The sequence below is a fragment of the Schistocerca cancellata genome, chromosome 2 (assembly GCF_023864275.1).
Source record: "Schistocerca cancellata isolate TAMUIC-IGC-003103 chromosome 2, iqSchCanc2.1, whole genome shotgun sequence".
Classification (NCBI taxonomy): domain Eukaryota; kingdom Metazoa; phylum Arthropoda; class Insecta; order Orthoptera; family Acrididae; genus Schistocerca; species Schistocerca cancellata.
The window spans coordinates 1,062,641,575-1,062,661,177 of NC_064627.1; the positions used below are offsets into that span (position 1 = coordinate 1,062,641,575).

At 38.5% G+C, this 19,603-nt stretch overlaps 1 protein-coding gene across 1 annotated transcript in view; it reads left to right on the forward strand.

The window, feature by feature from the left end:
- The first annotated feature begins 206 nt into the window (after nt 1–206).
- The window catches only part of LOC126149548 (33 kDa inner dynein arm light chain, axonemal-like), a 126,622-nt gene continuing 107,225 nt past the window's right edge, over nt 207–19,603 (forward strand). Inside the window, exons 1-2 of the mRNA XM_049915821.1 lie at nt 207–318; nt 16,575–16,697. Coding sequence (XP_049771778.1) covers nt 244–318; nt 16,575–16,697 — 198 coding nt within the window. The 5' untranslated portion in view covers nt 207–243. The remainder of the gene's footprint in view (nt 319–16,574; nt 16,698–19,603) is intronic.

Below are 19,603 nucleotides of genomic sequence, written 5' to 3' on the forward strand. Positions count from 1 at the left end.
GATGTGAGACAGAAATCTAAGGAGAATTTGTAGAAGATGAGTATACGGTAAGAGACGAAATGAAAACTGTTTCGTTTTTCTCCCCCCCGCCATATATTTCTATTTGTTTTCGATACTCGCAGTGTGTTTTATCTGTAATGTTCATTCCATTGTTTGAACAGCGGACGCGGTGATAGATGACGACTGAAATTGGCTTTGGCCTAGTGCGTGATTCGAAGGAACTGGAGTTTTTATTCGTAACAAATGTTTGAGCCAGTGCCACAGTTGCTCTTGAAGTATGATGAACCGTACGTCGTTACTGAAACACCAGCAGACAGGGTAAACTTTTGTCAATCAAACCAACAAATACTAGGCGATTGTTTGTTTAAAAACAAATTTCGTACTGAACACGCTCATTCACGTTTCGCGACATACGGGCAGTTTCTTCAAACACGAGTGCATGTTTCCTGATTTAGTTTTGCCATTCACGAAATTCGTTTAGGAAAATCAAGCTGCAGCTGTTCAGTCGACGAAACCTGCGTGTGGGTTACTCAACGATGAGCTTATTGTTGTGGGAAGAAAGAAGCAAGTAGAATCATATTTTTCAAACCGGCTAGATTTGGAAAGCTGACACATGAGTGGGACGCTAATGCGACATTGAAAGGACATTTTTATAGGAGAGTAAAGGCTTTTACACTGTTTGACTGAAATGGCCCAATCGTTTCCAGCAGAAATAGTGTCGCATTTCGGATGACTCATGCAACGTTAATTTCCCTCTATTTCTTTTTTGTTCGTGTCGACTCCTTAGCATCATGCGTGACCTTTTCAGTTCGTCTTTTTTTCCCAATATCTCTTCATTCTCTTGCTTAGCCTGGTACTCTCTTCTTCCATGATCTTAATTTTTATTCTAGTATTAGACCACGTATGGCCTTCCACTGGATTCCTATCCTGCAGTGCTCCGTATGGATTTTTATCGATTCCAATTGTTTTCCAATGCCCTCTGACGTCTTTTATTTATTTGTTCCCTATAAAGCATGTCTTCCACCATCTTGGTCAACATGCCCTGTATCCTCATGATGTACCCAGAAAATCTGTCTTCTCATACTTATGAAGGTTGAAACTGTTTCAACACTCTCATACAGCATCTGGCTTCATCTATGTATCCATACTTTACCAAGCTTTTGTGTCCCAGATCTCTCGCAAGATTTTTCATTCCTCCTCCAGCCAGATACAGACCCACTTGCCCTAGGTTGTCACCCGTTGCATACATACCGTATTTCTGATTGTTCTTCGTCATTGTCATCGCATCATTTATTGGTCCATTGTGATTACATGCTTTAGTAATGTGCTGACAATAGGACAAGTCAAAACAGAGAGAGAGACCAACATAAATTAACATCATTAATTACAACACAATTTAAATGGTAGAAATATCCATAATTACAGATTCAAAAATACATGAATTCTTTTAATGAGTAAAAGCACTGTTTCATCAAAAATGGAATAATGTTATGTTTAAAGGTATTTTTATACGACTGTTACTTTAAATTACTAGGTAGGCTACCCTGTGAAATTTCGGAATTGCAACCGGATGACATCTTGCCACACTCACCTGAAGATGGCTAAATGGTTTTAAGCTGAAATATTGTGACAGGATATCAGTGCCATCCACATGCAGTCCTGAAATTTCATGGAATACTCATTACTCCAGGGAAAACTCAAGAATCACACTAGGTAAGCTGTTGAATAAAATAACAGTCATGTGTGAAACACTTTTCGGACAGAATAGTGCTATAAACTGCCACATCTGCTATTAACAGATGGTTCTTGTGTTGTGGTTGCAGACATCTTTATTTTGTTGTAGGTCCCCAGTTCTGTTTTAAAGTTTGTCTTTTGCAAGCAGGGTTACATATGTGGAATGACGTGGTAGGCTTATTATTTTCAGCTGAAGTATGGTCTGCATGTTTCCAGTTTCTTTAAGCTGCAGGTAGCGCTGACTGCTTTTTTATGCATTCTATAGATTTTGATGCAGGTGGCTGCATTTCCCCATAATTAATATTATGGGTCCATACCGAAGTAATGAATGGAAGTGTACATAATATATCTGAGCCACTCTTGACCTGCTTGCATTTTGGTTTAGTATATGAAGAGCATAAGTTTGGGGGCTTTGTTTCAAGAGTGTTCACATAACAGTCTCATTTTAAATTGTTTGATAGCCATATTCCTAGAACTTTACTTTTATTAACCGATTTCAGTGACATATTGTTACGACATGATATTGTATCAATTTTTTGTAGAAGTGAGGAACACAGGAAATTCATAAAGATAGCTTTTTCTTTATTTATTATTATTATTATTATTTTAAGGACAGTTAGTAACCAGAGACTATGAAGTATCTATTGCTGATTTCATAAACATTTTGTTTACAGCTGTTGTTAAAATGCTGATGTCATCTGCAAATTATTTATTTATTTATTCACTTGCCTTTATAAAGGCATTTGCATCATCTGTGTAATGAAGGAATAATAGAGGTTGTAGGACAGAGCCTTGTCTGCCTCCCAGTCATTTGTAAACTCAGCATGAGGGCAGAGGGGAGGGGGGGGGGGGGGTGGGAGGCAGATGGGCTGATCTGGTCAGCATAGTGTCTAACATGGCTGTGCATTCCTGCTGTTGCATTTCAAACAATGTTGGCTTTCTGGCTTTCCTGCTGCTGCAGCAAACTTTCAAGAATCACCTCAAAGGATGTACTAGACATCGTCATCAGATTGGCAAGAAATATATGTAGTGAGTCCAGTCACCCTCACAGCCACTTGTGTTGTTATTCCACACAAAGTTCTAAGCGTGTCAATGTGAACACAGTTCTGATAATCCATACAACACCAGAGCACCAAGCCAGGCCAAGTTCAGGATATGACCTCAATTCGTCCCAAGAGCAGAGCTCAAGTTACAAACAAGCCAATACAATAGTCAAATGAAAGAGAGTCTGATCTGCTCGAGGGTTAAATGAAGTTTGTTTGTTGCTCAATGTCTTGAGGTGGCACTGGCTGTCGATGGCACAGGTGCTGAGGTGGGGCTGTCTTCTGATGTGTCATTGTGCCACCACTTGGCGGCAGGCCCTGCATTGCTTGGCGTTGGCATAGGCAAGCTGAATAATGACAACTTGCATCTGTGCCTTGTGAAATGTTATGGTAGCCATGGTGGTGGTGGTGTTGGAACGAAAAGAGTGGTAACATGGTGGGTTAACGGAAAAAGTGACAAATCTGAAAAAATAAAACTCAGCTATCAGTGAACGCACCTCTTTCTTTCATCAAGTATTATAGAACCTGATATACTATCACTTAGAACATGATCCAAAGAGATAAAAAATGCAAATTGTATATTTTCTATAATTTTGATGTAAATGTACATGGATGAAACACAATGCTGACAAAATTACTGGTTTATGGGAAACATACTTATTTTCGTATTTCTAATGCACCACACAGTTTTGTTCACTTGTGAAGTTGAGAATACTGTAGTTAGATACAGTAACATACATATTGTTTTCCATAAATGTCCAAAAGGTAAAATCAATAGAAGACTTGTTATTCAAATTGTAATTCTTTGGTTAAGGATATCAGTTATATCAATCATGTGAACATATTTGTGCTCTGAAATGGAATGTACAGGGTGGCAGCCAGTCAAGGAATTTTAGGGATTTGGTTTTAAAAAAATTATTTCAAAGTCTTTACAAGTTTTCTTCCTGAACAACTTCAGCTGTGCCTACACGACACAAATTGCCTGTCTTTTTAGAATTCAGGCAGTTCTGTCTGGTTAAAGCTGCTGACAAGAGGCACCTTGAGCTCTCTGCTGAAACTGATAGCAAATTCATGCCATCAGTTTTAGCTAATAGTGTGTGTTGGATACAGGTCACATGTGTGGACTCTGCAGGATTCTGCAGTGCAAAACACAATTGCGTCTCTCTCTTGTGATGCTGACTTTGACTAGCACAGACATCTTTTTTGGAAGGCAGAGTCTCTGGCTGTGCACTCTGTGACTGGCCTTCACCATAAATTTACATGAACCGCCTCCCCTTCTGTTGCTCACTTATTTAGTTGTTCGTCCTCCTAGACTGGCCTAAACCTGCTAACTTCGTCCCCACGTGTGCCCTTTAGATACCATACACTGAAGTATATTCTCTTTCTTTCCTGTTTTGTCATTTAACGAAAGCCCTGGATGCCCACTCGTAAGTCCTGACTGCTTGACGCCATATAGGTTGTCGTCATAAGTTGGATGCAACAACATTCTTCCCTCTCCCTGCACATGTACAGGATATATCTTTATTCGCGTTCACTTAAGAGTATGTGTTACATTTTGGTGGGAGGCAGTTGTGGTGTAGTTGTAAAGCAGTTAGTGTCTATAAGTGTGTTAATTTTTGAAAGCTACAAAATAAAGAATAAAATAATTTTGAAGAGAAAATACATTCCTGCTTAATGGTATTACCAGTTCCCACTTCATGGTATTACTTGTTTGATGTATATTAAACAGAACCCAAACACCTCTTTTGCAGCTGTAGACTGATGTACTAGGACATGCATTGATACTATGAAATAGTGCATTGATAATGGCTACACAATAGCCAAAATCTAGATTTTCCTAGCAAAACCTGAAACAAAAGTATGACTGATTGCTGTGCTCTGTCATTTGAAAGTCATATCACAGTCATTGAGTGCACCCCCATACCTAATGGAAGGTAAATCGATAAGCAGCTGATAGGTTGGCAATGTTAGTGAAATTTAGTTTGGGGGTTATGTTGCACTTATAAATTTCAGGCATCCTTATGGTCTTTGGAGATTGTTTCACAGAGCAATTTGAAAGGCTACATGCTGGATCCATGATGAGCAGGTTATCACGCATTATTGGTGCCCTCTACAACGATAGAGGGTTGTCAATACAGTTTCCAGAACATTCATTATTAAAGTTGATGAAAAATTTAAATCATTGCAGCACTAAAGCAGTTTTTTTAATGGATGCCAGTATGTTGCTTGGAAATCATAAAAATGTCCAAATATGAGGCTTGGGAAACTCTGCTGAATTCCATAAAGGCTTCAGAACCTGTTTAAGGAACCCACATTTGACAGCCCAATAGCAACCAACAGACTTGGGAAACTGGGAAAAGTTCCCAAGCCATGGTGGGATTTGTATGGCTATTGAAAAAAAAAACATGTTTCTGATACTTGAAGCAGCTAGAGTGTGGTACTGGATCCCCCTTAAAACTTGGTTGTGGTGACAGACCAATCTTTAGCACAGCTCAAGCTCTAGGCTAGGTTAGAAGGTGATAATTCAGTTGTGAAAATGGCTCTGAGCACTATGGGACTCAACATCTTAGGTCATAAGAGTCGACAAAGCCAATGAATGTGAATGCCAGATAATGCTTGGAATAACAAACAGATCTATAACATAGCCTAATGTTTACATCCACACCACATTTAATGCACTTTTCATCATAAAAAGTGAAACTGAAAGATAAATTCAGAAAACATGTTTTAGATAGTAGACGTACAATGAAAAGTCCAAATTGGGATATCAATAATATTTTAAAAAGCATACATTGCTACTCACCATAAAAATAACCTGGTGAGTTGCAGACAGGCCCAACCGAAAGACTGCTACATATAAGCTTTCAGCCAAAGCCTTCTTCAGAAAAGAAAAACTCATACACATTCATACAAGCAAACACACCTCTTCAAATATGGCTAAAATTTTTGAAATGTCATTGTGAGACATGTGCACCTTTCACGTAAAAGGCCACTACTCACAAAATATTAAAACTTGCTGCTATAGGTTAGCAAACTTGAAAATCAAGTTTGAGCAAAATCTGTGATGGTGAGTGGGGACCATCTCCAAAACTGGACCTTTTAACGTGGAATCATCTGCCTCTAGAAGAAGAAAATCTTATCTAGTTGTCATACAAGAATACATTGAAGACATAAACTAGCAGCATGGAACCTACTGATTTTTTGTATCAGTAAAAGGTGAATATCTTCTAATCAGTGGTAAAATCAGTGAACATTAAATCAGTTTACAACATCCTATTTGTGTGAAACTGGGCTTTCAGTAGTTACTGTAATAAAGAGTAACTGTTGTTCAAAACGAATGTGGAGCAGAAAATAAGGATAGCTATTTACAGTTTGTTTCCTAGATCTGAAAAGTTGGGGTAGTGGATAAGCTCATCCATCCTATTAATCATAATAATGATAAACCTGTCCAATAAATAGCATGTGAATTTAAAATATGTGTTACATTTATTAACATGTTTTTAAACTAACTTAACCATGGCAACTTGATTATATAGACCAGTGACTTTGACTTAGAGTGTTGTGGAAACAATGCGATATTTTAAGAGTGCTGGGAATGAAAGACATTTAGGAACTGTTCTTGTAGGTCATTTGATCATTGTCTTTAATTACTCTATCATCTTTATGTTCGTTGATAGACTTCCCAGTTTCATCTGTAAACACTCTCCAGATTGTTTTGAGTATATTTTTGGAGTTATTAATTTCTGTTGCAACATGCAAGTTTACTGGGTTATTTTTTATAACTTACGCCAATAAAGGACAATACTTTTGATAATATGGAATTAGTTACACATCTGTGCTTGTCATGAACATTTTTTATAGTTCTTTCTTCCTGAAACATGATACCTTTTGGATTTCACAATTGTCATATAAACAACTCCCACTTAACTTAAAAAAATGCACTAAACTGAATTTTTATATCCAATGCCTTCTTTACCTCACTCCAGTTCTTTTACTTTTTCCTTGTAGAACTGTTCTCTGTGACGACATAAATGTTTTCCTAGTCTGCACCTCACTGTATGTTGTTATGTTGGCTGTTATAAGTAGTTGGCCTTCACCTAATTAAAACTGGACTATATTGACTACATTCACATAAAACATTTGTTAGTAAGTACTACTTCTCAAAATTATCTAGATTCAGGTACTGAAGATTCTCAGTAACTACATAGAAGTATTGGTTTTCATTGTAAACATATGTTGAGTCTTACAACATACAGATACCTGTTATTCTGTAATAGCTATCGGTTGAGTGATGTATAAGTAAATCAGCAGCACTATGCAAACAGTAAATGTAAGAAAGCTCTACATTGCACATGCAAATGTCCTGTCTCTGTCATCATCAATTTTAAGACATTGCCATTCATGTAATGCTTCTGTTGGAGACTGGCTCAAACCAAATATTCCCATGAGTTCGGTTAATCCAGATAGCTTCATCTTTCTAAGACATGACAGATGTAACTGGTGAGGGAATGGAGTATGGGTGTACACACACTCTGATTTATCAGCTACTGTACTACTACACGCATCCAACAATGATGGAGATAAACAAGTGGAATATATGTTCAGAGAGATCAAATCCCTTAACAGAAAGTGCCTGATATGTGTCCTTAACAAACCTCCTAAAGTAGGCGGATTGCTTGCTTTGAAACTGCTCTTTCTGATCTCAAATCATCATATGTGAGGCGGAAAGCAAAATGGGGCCTCTTGTTGGCAAAGTCAGTAGTTCAGCATCGTCAAAAAAAGTGGTTTGCCTCAAAGCTATCAATTCCTTTTTTTCAATTTAATACAGTTTACTTTTTCCTCTACAACCTACAATCAATAATAAAACAATTCCGAATAGATAAAACACTCAAATCCATCATAAGAGTAGGGAATGTCGAGCCTAGAAAAAGGTACCTCTTGTCGCTTAAGGAGAAATAACACGTGCCGACAAGAGGTCTCTTTTCATTAATGCACTTGGCTTATACACATCACTTTGAAAACTATTCTCTCCTGAATGCTAGTGCAATTGAGGAAACTTGCTGGCTTCTGTCAACAGAAGAAAGTTTCCTGATAACAATAAAGTCTGTCCCAGCTACAAGTTCTTTTTCCTCTGTAGGTTAAAAAGTCAGTAATATTGATGATATTCGAACACGAGCTCTGTGCATTTCTTTTTAAGAGTTATTATAAATGGTTATTTATTTTAAACATTTAGTGTACTGTATTTAGCTTTTGTATGCAAGTATTGGTAACAGTGTAAACAATTGCAAATCAATTAGCAGAGCAACAGACCTGATTGCATTTGTTTCTGACTTGTTTGTTGAGTGGCTAGTTAAAATTAAAAATGATTATGAAGTTTTATGACTAATTGATGCATTTCTAGTAGAAATGAGTTGATAAAGTTTCAGACATATTAAATAATATAGGTTTCAATAATTACAATAATATCAGTGATGAAGATAATAAGGTGTATTCAGATTGTTTTTCGGAAAACAGTTTAAGCAGTGATGCATCAAGTGAAGATGAAGATTTGCGTGAACAAGAAGACTCAGTCTACCTTTCAGAAACTTCTTTGTTAAAAAACATTCCAAATGTGGATGAACTTTCAGTAAGTAACTTCAACAACGTTGTTAATATTGGTGATGTTATAGTTGAAATAGAAGGAAGTCATGATGTTCAGGTGGTAATTGATGAGAATGATGCTGGGGAAAAACCTGGTCACAATTGATAACTGTGTTGATTTAGGTGATAGTTTTGATGTTGAAAACAATCATAGCCTCGCAGTAAATTTTCTAGAAACTGGCTTCAGATGTAAAGAAAGTTCTCACTTACCTTCTGATAATGATATTTTGTAAATGCACTGAAATGATCATTACCATGGCAATTTTAACACATTAGATCAAGTGATTTTAGGTCAACTATGCTGTCTGACCTCAAATTCTACATTAATATCTAGTTTGAAGAAAAAAACCACAGAAAGGAAAAGTGCATGAACCCATAACATAATTAAAGGTAGGATAGTCTGCAAAACCACCTATATGTTTGGCCATCAGATGAAAATTAAAAGGCTGAAATGTCTTACACAACTGTATAACACTACAGAATTGATACAAAATTGCATGGAAATACAGGGAAACTGAAAAATAGTGTAACATCTTTTTCAGACACTGCATTTATACATGGTGCCCACAAAAAACCAGAACACCTAAGATTCAAGTAACAGTGAACTAACTAAAAAGGATAGATTATAGTAATGTTAAAAAACATGTAATTACTTGTTTGTAAAAGATGCTGGAAGTGGTGATATGGGGATTTTGATACAGTGTGCCATATCACAAGCAATTTGACTAGAGGTGATTAACCGGTGCTTAAGGCATACCAGTTTTGTTTGGGACACCTTGTAGTAAAATTTTTAAACAATTATGCAGAACAGCATACTATTATATTGTTTGACAGAAGCAGCACAGTATTCAAAACAAGTTTAAAGCTACTATATTCTAGTGACTTAAAAGTTAAAATCAATCAAACTTACAAAGCATCTTTTACACATCAACAAAATAATAAGTTTTTGAAAATATAATGTAACTGGATTGATAAAAAATCAACTCACCAAGTCGTGGCTGGAGAACAGACATACAAAAGGTATTATGTCTGCAAGCTTTTGGAGGCAGTGGCCCCTTCTTCTCACATACGGGTTGAAGGGGAAGGAAGAGTGGTGAAGGAAAAGAACTGGTGAGGTTTAGGAAAAGGGGTAGAGTTCAGAAAAGTCACACAAAACCCGGGGTCAAGGGGGCTCACTGGGTGGGATAAGGAGGAAAACTGATTGATGGGGAGTGCACAGTACTTAAAGGTGGAAGAGAGAGTAATATGCAAGACAGAGATTACTGCTAACTGGATTGATAAAAAATCAACTCACCAAGCCGTGGCTGGAGAACAGACATACAAAAGGTATTATGTCTGCAAGCTTTTGGAGGCAGTGGCTCCTTCTTCTGCCATAAGGGTTGAAGGGAAAGGAAGAGTGGTGAAGGAAAAGAACTGGTGAGGTTTAGGAAAAGGGGTAGAGTTCAGAAAAGTCACACAAAACCCGGGGTCAGGGGGGCTCACTGGGTGGGATAAGGAGGAAAACTGATTGATGGGGACTGCACAGTACTTAAAGGTGGAAGAGAGAGTAATATGCAAGACAGAGTTTACTGCTAAAACATCATGCACAAATTAATAAGAGCAAAAAACTACGTGCATTTTTTGTGATAGTGAAAAATAGACAGGTCAGGAAATCAAAGATGTAGAAAACTAAAGGAGAGTGAAGAGAGTACACTCTGCACCAGCATATTGTATGTTACCATTATAAACCCTCTTCTTGTGTCCATTCATTGTAGCTGACAACTTGGTGGTAGTCATGCAGATGTAAAAGGCAGAACAGTGTTTACATAACAGCTGGTATTTCACAGATGGTTCTCCCTTTGATAGTCTATGTTATACGACTGGTATAAGTGGTGGTAGGAAGATGCATAGGGGAAGTTTTGCAGCAGGTATGGTCACAGGGGTAGGAGCCATGGGGTGGGGAGATGGGTGCAGAAGGAGCATACCGTCTGAAAACGATATTGTGAAGATTGTGAGGACGATGAAAAGCTATTCTAGGTGCGGTGGGCAAAATCTCAGACATAATGGACCTCTTTTCGGGGCATGATTTTAGGAAGTCATGCCCTTGTTGAAGTAGCTGATTAATACATTTAAGACCAGAATAATACTGAGTGACAAGTGGTGTACTCCTAACTTTTTTTGTTTTTTTGGAGGAATCAGCATCATTTTTTGGAGGGTCAGCAGTACCAGGACTGGATGTGATGGCCCAGAAAATCTACTTTTGAACTAGGCTGGTGGGGTAATAATGTCCTGTAAAGGTTGAGGTGAGAATGGTGGTGTATTGCTGTAAAGAGTCTGCTTCTGAACAAAGACATTTTCTTCGAATACCAAGGCTGTATGGGAGGGAACATTTGACTTGGAAAGGATGGCAGCTGTCAAAATGTAAGTATTGTTGTTTGTTAGTAGGTTTGATGTGAACAACAGAGTGTAGATGGCCTACAGTGAGGATGATATCATCATCAAGGAAAGTGGCATGGGATTCGGAATAGGACCATGTGAAATTTAATTGGGAGAATGTATTTAAAGATTCCATGAGTGTTGACAGGTCAGCCTCACTGTGAGTCCATATGACAAAGATGCCATCAGTGTATCTAACCTAGACCAGGGACATAAGGCTTATGGATTGCAGGAAAGCCCCCTCCAAGTGACCCATGCAAAGGTTGGCACAGGTAGGAGACATCTAGGTTCCCATGACCACACCCCTGATCTGTTTGTATGTCTGCCTTCAGAGGAGAAGTAGTTGTTGTTAAGTGTAAAGTTGATCAAGATGAGCAGGAAGATGTAATAGGTCTGGAAACAGGTGAGGTGGGACTGAGGAAATGTTCAGCAGCAGACAGACCATGTATATGGAGGGACATTGGTACAGAGGGAGGTGGCATCTTTTATGGAAACATGCAAAAACCTGTACATTTCTAGATATTTTCCAACATTTGGAGGGATTTTTGCCCTGGTACAGTAGTTATGAAACCCAGAACCGATTTATGTGCTTTATGCCAAAAACATTTTACATTCAGTGCAGAAATAGCTTTTACTACTGAAGAGACAAAATTTCAAATGATTGGTTCTGAGGAGAGTATGTATTATAACAATACCATAAATAAAACTTGAGAAAACATTGAAAATGGTGAGAAAACGTCTTTACATTACAGTTTTGATATGACACAACAAGTGCACATACGCACAAATAAATGTGTAAACTATCTTATTCCTGAGAGTGCCAGTTCAACGAAAGGTGCTAATCTCATCATTAGCGTTCTTCATCATCATTTAGAAAATAACAGTTTGGAATAAGAAACAACATTTATCTATTTATCTGTGCTGGCAGTTGCAATGGACAGCAAAAACATCTTTATGGGGTAAAAAAAGGAAAAAATATCCTTGTGTCATCCATTCCAGTGAGCCGCACAAAATTTGCTTGTGATTGGGCCTTTGGATCTTTTTTTTTTTTAAGTTCACAGTGACTTATGTCTTTGCCAGACTTGGGTGACTGCAATGAAAGATCGACACCAACAACTAACATTAATTCTGCTGTGATGGGTAGAACTGAAAAAGGTGAAGTTCTTGAAAAAATAGACTACTGATTAAATTTTTTTTCACAACAATCGTGTCAAGAAAGGTTCCCTTATAACTCAGTACAATCAATGTGAATTTACTGTAGAGAACCAAGGTAAAGTGCATTGCAAAATCGACATTGAAGCAATGTGTTCGTGCACCCAATATTCCCATTAGAAGATGAACCCCATGAAGTGACTTCAGATGAATGACAAGGAAGCATCAAGAATACATCTTCAAAAACATCAGACCGTACTGTAAAGATAAATTCAAAGACATTTTATGTTCTCAAGTTGAGCTTGAACCTGCTGCTGAAACCAACAGTGATGCATCAGACAATCCTGAGTCTCATGATCCACAAGCATTTCCTAGACCATCAAAGAATTGTCGAAAATGCTCAGTTTAAGGTGTCAAACTGAAGAGTTGTGAAACACATTTTCTACTACTGAAAAGGGTATTTTGGTATTAAAATAATTTCTTACATGCAAAATGTAAAGGTTCTGTGTTACTTTGAACTCTTGAATAAGTTTTTCTCAAAATGACCTTTTTCATTTATTTTCATTTAACAAACTTTAAATGTCTGTAACTTAAACAAGGAATAAGAGATTGTTGTACCAAATTATTTAGTGTTTAGTGCTTAATTTGAAAATATTAATAACACAACATTGAAAATTTTCGGCAGGAGGTCCCTTTTTGCTTCTTGCCTCACAAATGAGCATATGATTGTAGCTGGTGAGACTAACATAAATTTTCTATGCAATAGCTCTTCCTATGTGAAATTTAAGCAGATGCTTTCTTCTTCAAACTTGTTGCTCGTTCAGCATGCTCTTATCCATCATGCAAACAGTAGTCATGCCCTCATAGATATATTTACAATGAAATCTCCAAACAAAGTAATTCATACCTCACATGTGTGCCATTGACATTATTCTTATGATGTACTTACTAAAGTGCCCCAGAAAGAAACCACAAATGACTGCATACTGAGACTTCAGATGCATTGATTTATCTGAACTTGCAATTGAGGTGCAAGAAATAGTTTGGGACATGTCTTCTCTTCCCTTCTCAGAAATAAACAAAACATTTCATGGATTTAATAACAAACTTTCTCAACTATGTGCCAAATATGCCCACCTAAAACCAGGAAAACCTGCATCTTGGCTAACTGAAGAACTAAAACAGCTCAGGAATCTCAGACATGCTGAACATGAGAATTGCAAACTGTACCTCACACTTGAAAATTATACAGGGTTATTACAAATGATTGAAGCGATTTCACAGCTCTACAATAACTTTATTATTTGAGACATTTTCACAATGCTTTGCACACACATACAAAAACTCAAAAAGTTTTTTTAGGCATTCACAAATGTTCAATATGTGCCCCTTTAGTGATTCGGCAGACATCAAGCCGATAATCAAGTTCCTCCCACACTCGGCGCAGCATGTCCCCATCAATGAGTTCGAAAGCATCGTTGATGCGAGCTCGCAGTTCTGGCACGTTTCTTGGTAGAGGAGGTTTAAACACTGAATCTTTCACATAACCCCACAGAAAGAAATCGCATGGGGTTAAGTCAGGAGAGCGTGGAGGCCATGACACGAAATGCTGATCATGATCTCCACCACGACCGATCCATCGGTTTTCCAATCTCCTGTTTAAGAAATGCCGAACATCATGATGGAAGTACGGTGGAGCACCATCCTGTTGAAAGATGAAGTCGGCGCTGTCGGTCTCCAGTTGTGGCATGAGCCAATTTTCCAGCATGTCCAGATACACGTGTCCTGTAACATTTTTTTCGCAGAAGAAAAAGGGGCCGTAAACTTTAAACCGTGAGATTGCACAAAACACGTTAACTTTTGGTGAATTGCGAATTTGCTGCACGAATGCGTGAGGATTCTCTACCGCCCATATTCGCAAATTGTGTCTTTTCACTTCACCATTAAGAAAAAATGTTGCTTCATCACTGAAAACAAGTTTCGCACTGAACGCATCCTCTTCCATGAGCTGTTGCAACCGCGCCGAAAATTCAAAGCATTTGACTTTGTCGTCAGGTGTCAGGGCTCGTAGCAATTGTAAACGGTAAGGCTTCTGCTTTAGCCTTTTCCTTAAGATTTTCCAAACCGTCGGCTGTGGTACGTTTAGCTCCCTGCTTGCTTTATTCGTTGACTTCCGCGGGCTACGTGTGAAACTTGCCCGCACGCGTTCAACCGTTTCTTCGCTCACTGTAGGCCGATCCATTGATTTCCCCTTGCAGAGGCATCCAGAAGCTTTAAACTGCGCATACCATTGCCGAATGGAGTTAGCAGTTGGTGGATCTTTGTTGAACTTCGTCCTGAAGTGTCGTTGCACTGTTATGACTGACTGATGTGAGTGCATTTCAAGCACGACATACGCTTTCTCGGCTCCTGTCGCCATTTTGTGTCACTGCGCTCTCGAGCGCTCTGGCGGCAGAAACCTGAAGTGCGGCTTCAGCCAAACAAAACTTTATGAGTTTTTCTACGTATCTGTAGTGTGTCATGACCATATGTCAATGACTGGAGCTACAGTGAATTTATGAAATCGCTTCAATCATTTGTAATAGCCCTGTATTGCTACAAGCAGAAGTGGAAGAGAGTCAGTTAATCTATGAGAAATACAAAACTCAGGCATGCCCATATACTGACCACAGAAATAGACCAGCTATCCTATGGGAAAACCTGCATGGTTTTGATGTAGGCATAGTAAAAGCTACAGCTGATCCCATTGTCCCAGATGAAGAACTGAACCAGTATTTTACATTATCTGCAACCGCAATTGAACCACAAACAAAGCAGAGACCAGTAATTACTTCTTGGGGTAAATGACTGTAGCTGTGAAAAATTCTATCTACAGCACATTACTTACAGTACCATTAAAAAAGTCAGTACCATTAAAAACGCCATCATGTGTATGAGATCAGCATCTGCTGGGCACAGTGGCATCACAGTCCAAATGTTCAAGCTTGTTATCGACTCGCTACTGCCCCCTGTAGCAGATATCTTCAACCACTCCTTAACCATAAGTGTATTACCTGAGACCTGAAAACAGTGACTAGTTAAAAAATGTTATGTGGCTTGGTCCTCCCATTGCCTGATGCAAGTCTTTTTAGTTGATGCCACTTAGTGACTTGTGTGTTGATGAGGATGATATGATCATAACACTCAGTCCCCGAGGGGAGAAAATCTCTGACCCAGCCAGGAATCAAACCCCGGCCCCTCGCATGGCATTCTGCCGCTCTCACCACTCAGCTATGGAGGCAGACAAGGACTAGTTAAGCCACTACAAAAAAGGACGTTGCCACAGTGCCCTCTAACTACTGATTTATTTGCATTCTTCTTTAACCATCCAAGTCTGTAAAATAAATAGTCCATGACCAGCTAACACACAACCTAACCACAAACAACCTACTAGGTGAATACCAATCAGGTTTCTGTAAACATTACAGCACAACTTGTGCTTTTGTAAAGGTAACAGGGCCAGCTTCAGGTCTGAAGCTGGCCCTGTGAACAACCTAACCTGATACAAGAGAGGGCATGATGGCCCTAATCAGATCAGGTTAAATAAATAAATAAACAAAAATAAATAAATATTTAGTATTGATGAGGGATTATCTTTTTTAAAATTTTGATTATTTTAGCTTAAATATAACATACAGAAGTTTAGTGTAGTTGTATTGTATTGTATTGCATTGTATTGTACGGAACCGGGGACCTAGAAATGACAGAGAGGCTCTATCCCTTCTGTAGCCCTCAGTGGTTCACAGCCCCACAACATGATACAGCAGACCACTCACCCCACCGCCTCCTCACACCGAACTCAGGGTTATTGTGAAGTTCGGCCCCCAGTGGACCCCCTGCCCCCAGGAATGTCTCACAGTAGACAAGTGTAACCCCATTGTTTTCCTGATAGAGTAATTATGGTGTACGGGTACATGGAGAAAATGTTTGTGCAGCAATCACTGACATAGTGTGACTGAGGTGGAATAAGGGGAACCAGCCTACATTTTTCAAGGCAGATAGAAAACCACCTTAAAAACCATCCACAGACTGGCCGGCATACTGGAACTCGGCATTAATCCACCAGGCGGATTCGTGCTGGGGTCCGGCGTACCTTCCTGCCAGGAAAGCAGTGTGCTAGACCACACAGCTAACGGGGCGGGCTTAGTGTAATTACTATTGTACAGAATTAGTTTACGACAGCTTCATGTCATCTTTCTTTCTTAATGTGTACATTGACTTATTCCACGTCTCAGAACCTTCACTTTCAGAAACTGTATCTACATATTTAGTTCAAACATAAAATTTCAGATTGTTTGTGAACAAAACTGGTAATCTTAAAATTACACAAACTGAATAATATTAATGCAGGATATAATCGTGAACATTTGCTGCTTCATTATATTTCATTCTTGATTTGAATTTGAAAAAGAAAATTTAGGCTATCAGAGCAAAACATTTTTTTTTTTTTTTTTTTTTTTTTTTAGATTGCTCATAAATATAAAAGATGTTGTCAGATTTTTAATTTACAAAACCATATTTCACAATCACACAGAAAATGTTTACTTTCAGGCAATACGAGAAGCAGAGCCAGTCCCAGCAGCACATGAACGCTTTTGTGAGATACGAGAAGTCCTTAATGCCATTCGCCCTCCCATAGAGTTTGAGAAGGATGATATGCTGTGGATTCAGCAGGTAATGATTTTACTATCAAAACATATGGATACCTGAAGGATATGCATTAATTATAAAGACATAAGTGCATAATATGAAGGACATTCAATAAGTTATGCAACACATGCCATGACAGCTTACATTTACTGGTGGTGTTATTCTTTCCTGGAAATATCTCCATGATGTAACATAACAGGTGAAACTGTGTACCTGAAATGGAATTATCCACAAATACATAAAGCCACTAGCCTCTGCTTGGGCAATTTATACTGATATTTAATTTTCTATATTTATTTAATAATAAATGTATGTATTAATAGTTCTAGAGGAATTCAAATAAAATAGTGTGAAACAGGCAAGAAAGAATAAAGTAGTTGTTTTGAGCAATTGCTGTTCTGGTTCTTGCAATGTGTTAAAATAAAAATAGTTGTAACAAGAAAATATAATGGTATATTATAGGAACAATTGCAAACAGAATAGTGTAATGTATTTGGTTGAAGTATTTGAATACTGTGAAAAGTGTTTGTAAGCAAATGATGGTCAGGTATATGGATATTAATATGACTAGAATAGAGTGTCATGTGACAAAACACAGGACAGAGATGCAAGGCAGAGATTGGAGTTTCGTGTGATGGGCAATGTTGGCTGGAAAGGCCTGAGGAGCACAAGTGTTTGAGTTCCGAGATAGGAACATGCCTGAAGCCTTATTCGGAAGCTGGCCCTCGATTTGTCAGTGTTTGTGATGTAGTGAACCGTTTATTTGCCTGCAACTGCTTTGCTAGAGCCGGTTCAGATTCCAATTGGACCATCATTCATAGCAAAGTAATTTTCTATGAATAAAGTAACAGTATAATACAAACATGTGCTAAACGTACATCAGTACTATGAGGGATCATAGCCATAATTCTCAGTTTCATTTCTTAATCTACTCTTGTCTTATATATCAGTATTTCACTGACTGACCTAGTAGGCTATCTTAAAATTATTATTCACTTACTTAAATTCACAATGCAACAGTCCACTACAAAACCCCCCCTGCAGATGAGCCATTTAAAAGGTTGTGCAGTTGGCCTCTGCTGGATTGTTACCAGTAGTAGTTACTGCTAAACATGTTGCTAATGTTTCAGTGAGCGGGACCTGAATGGTGGCTGCCTACAGAAGGAGATGACAATTGTAATGAAATCCAGACTTTTAGCTGCTTACAGGCGTTGATAAATATCAACGGGGACAGTTGAAATATGTGTGCCCTGACCAGTATTCGAACCTGGGATCTTCTGCTTACATGGCAGACACTCTATCCGACTGAGCCACCAAGTACACAGACAATAGTGTGACTGCAGGGACTTATCTCTGGCACACTTCCTGTGACACCCACACTTTCCAACTTTCTGTACACACACTACATTTGTAGTGCCCCTGCCCACCATACTCATTACTCCTGGCAGTCAATCTACCAATTCCCATAAGAGTTCGGGCAATGTGAGTGCATCTGCACTGAAGACGATCATTGGCCGGTAAGCCTTATCTATATGAAGCTGGTGTCTGTGCAGCTCTTGAAGAATGAAATTATAATGCAATCCAGACCTTTATTTGCTTCCAGGCATTGATAAATATCAATGGGGACAGTTGAAAAATGTGTGCCCCAACCGGGACTCGAACCCGGGATCTCCTGCTCTGTCGGATAGAGCATCTGCCATGTAAGCAGGAGATCCTGGGCTCAAGTCCCATTCGAGGCACACTTCTTCAACTGTCTCCGTTGATATTTATCAATCCCTGTAAGCAGCTAATGGTCTGGATTCCATTGCAATTTCATTCTTTGAGAGCTGCAAGATCACCAATGATATCTGTTCTTTCGGACGTGTCTGAAAAAACAGATACCATCTTCATACAGATAAGGCATACCGGCTGATGATCTTCTTCAATGCGGATGCACTCACATTGCTCGAACTCTTCCAGGAATCGGTAGATTGACTGCTGCGAGTAATGAACATAGTGGGCAGGGGCACTACAAATGTAGTGTGTGGACTGTAAGTTAGAAATGTGGGTCTCATGTGGAGTGTGCCAGAAATAAGTCCCTGCAGTTGTACTATCCTCTGTGTCCTCAATGGCTCAGTCGGATAGAGCATCTGCCATGTAAGCATGAGATCCCATTAGATTAGATTAGATTAGATTATTACTTGTTCCATAGATCATGAATACAACACTTCGTAATGATGTGGAATGTGTCAGGTTAATAAAAGATGTCTATACAAGATATTACATTAGACAAAATATTACATGACACTCAATTTTTTTTTTTTTGGTGGTGGTGGGGGGGGTTGGCAAATTACCCACTTACAATATCCAAATATTCATCTAATGAGTAGAAGGAGTTGCCATTAAGAAATTCTTTTAATTTCCTTTTAAATGCTATATGGCTATCTGTCAGACTTTTGATGCTATTAGGTAAGTGACCAAAGACTTTTGTGGCAGCATAATTTACCCCCTTCTGAGCCAAAGTTAGATTTAACCTTGAGTAGTGAAGATCATCCTTTCTCCTAGAGTTGTAGCCATGTACACTGCTATTACTTTTGAATTCATTCGGATTGTTAATAACAAATTTCATAAGTGAATATATATATTGTGAGGCTACAGTGAAGATCTCTAGCTCTTTAAATAAGTTTCTGCAGGATGATCTTGGATGAGCTCCAGCAATTGTTCTGATTACACGCTTTTGTGCAATGAACACTCTTTTACTCAATGATGAGTTACCCCAGAATATGATGCCATATGAAAGCAGAGAATGAAAATAGGCATGGTAAGCTAATTTACTCAGATGTATATCACCAAAATTTGCCATGACCCTAATAGCATAAGTAGCTGAAGTCAAACGTTTCAGCAGATCCTCAGTGTGTTTTTTCCAGTTCAACCCCTCATCAATGTATACA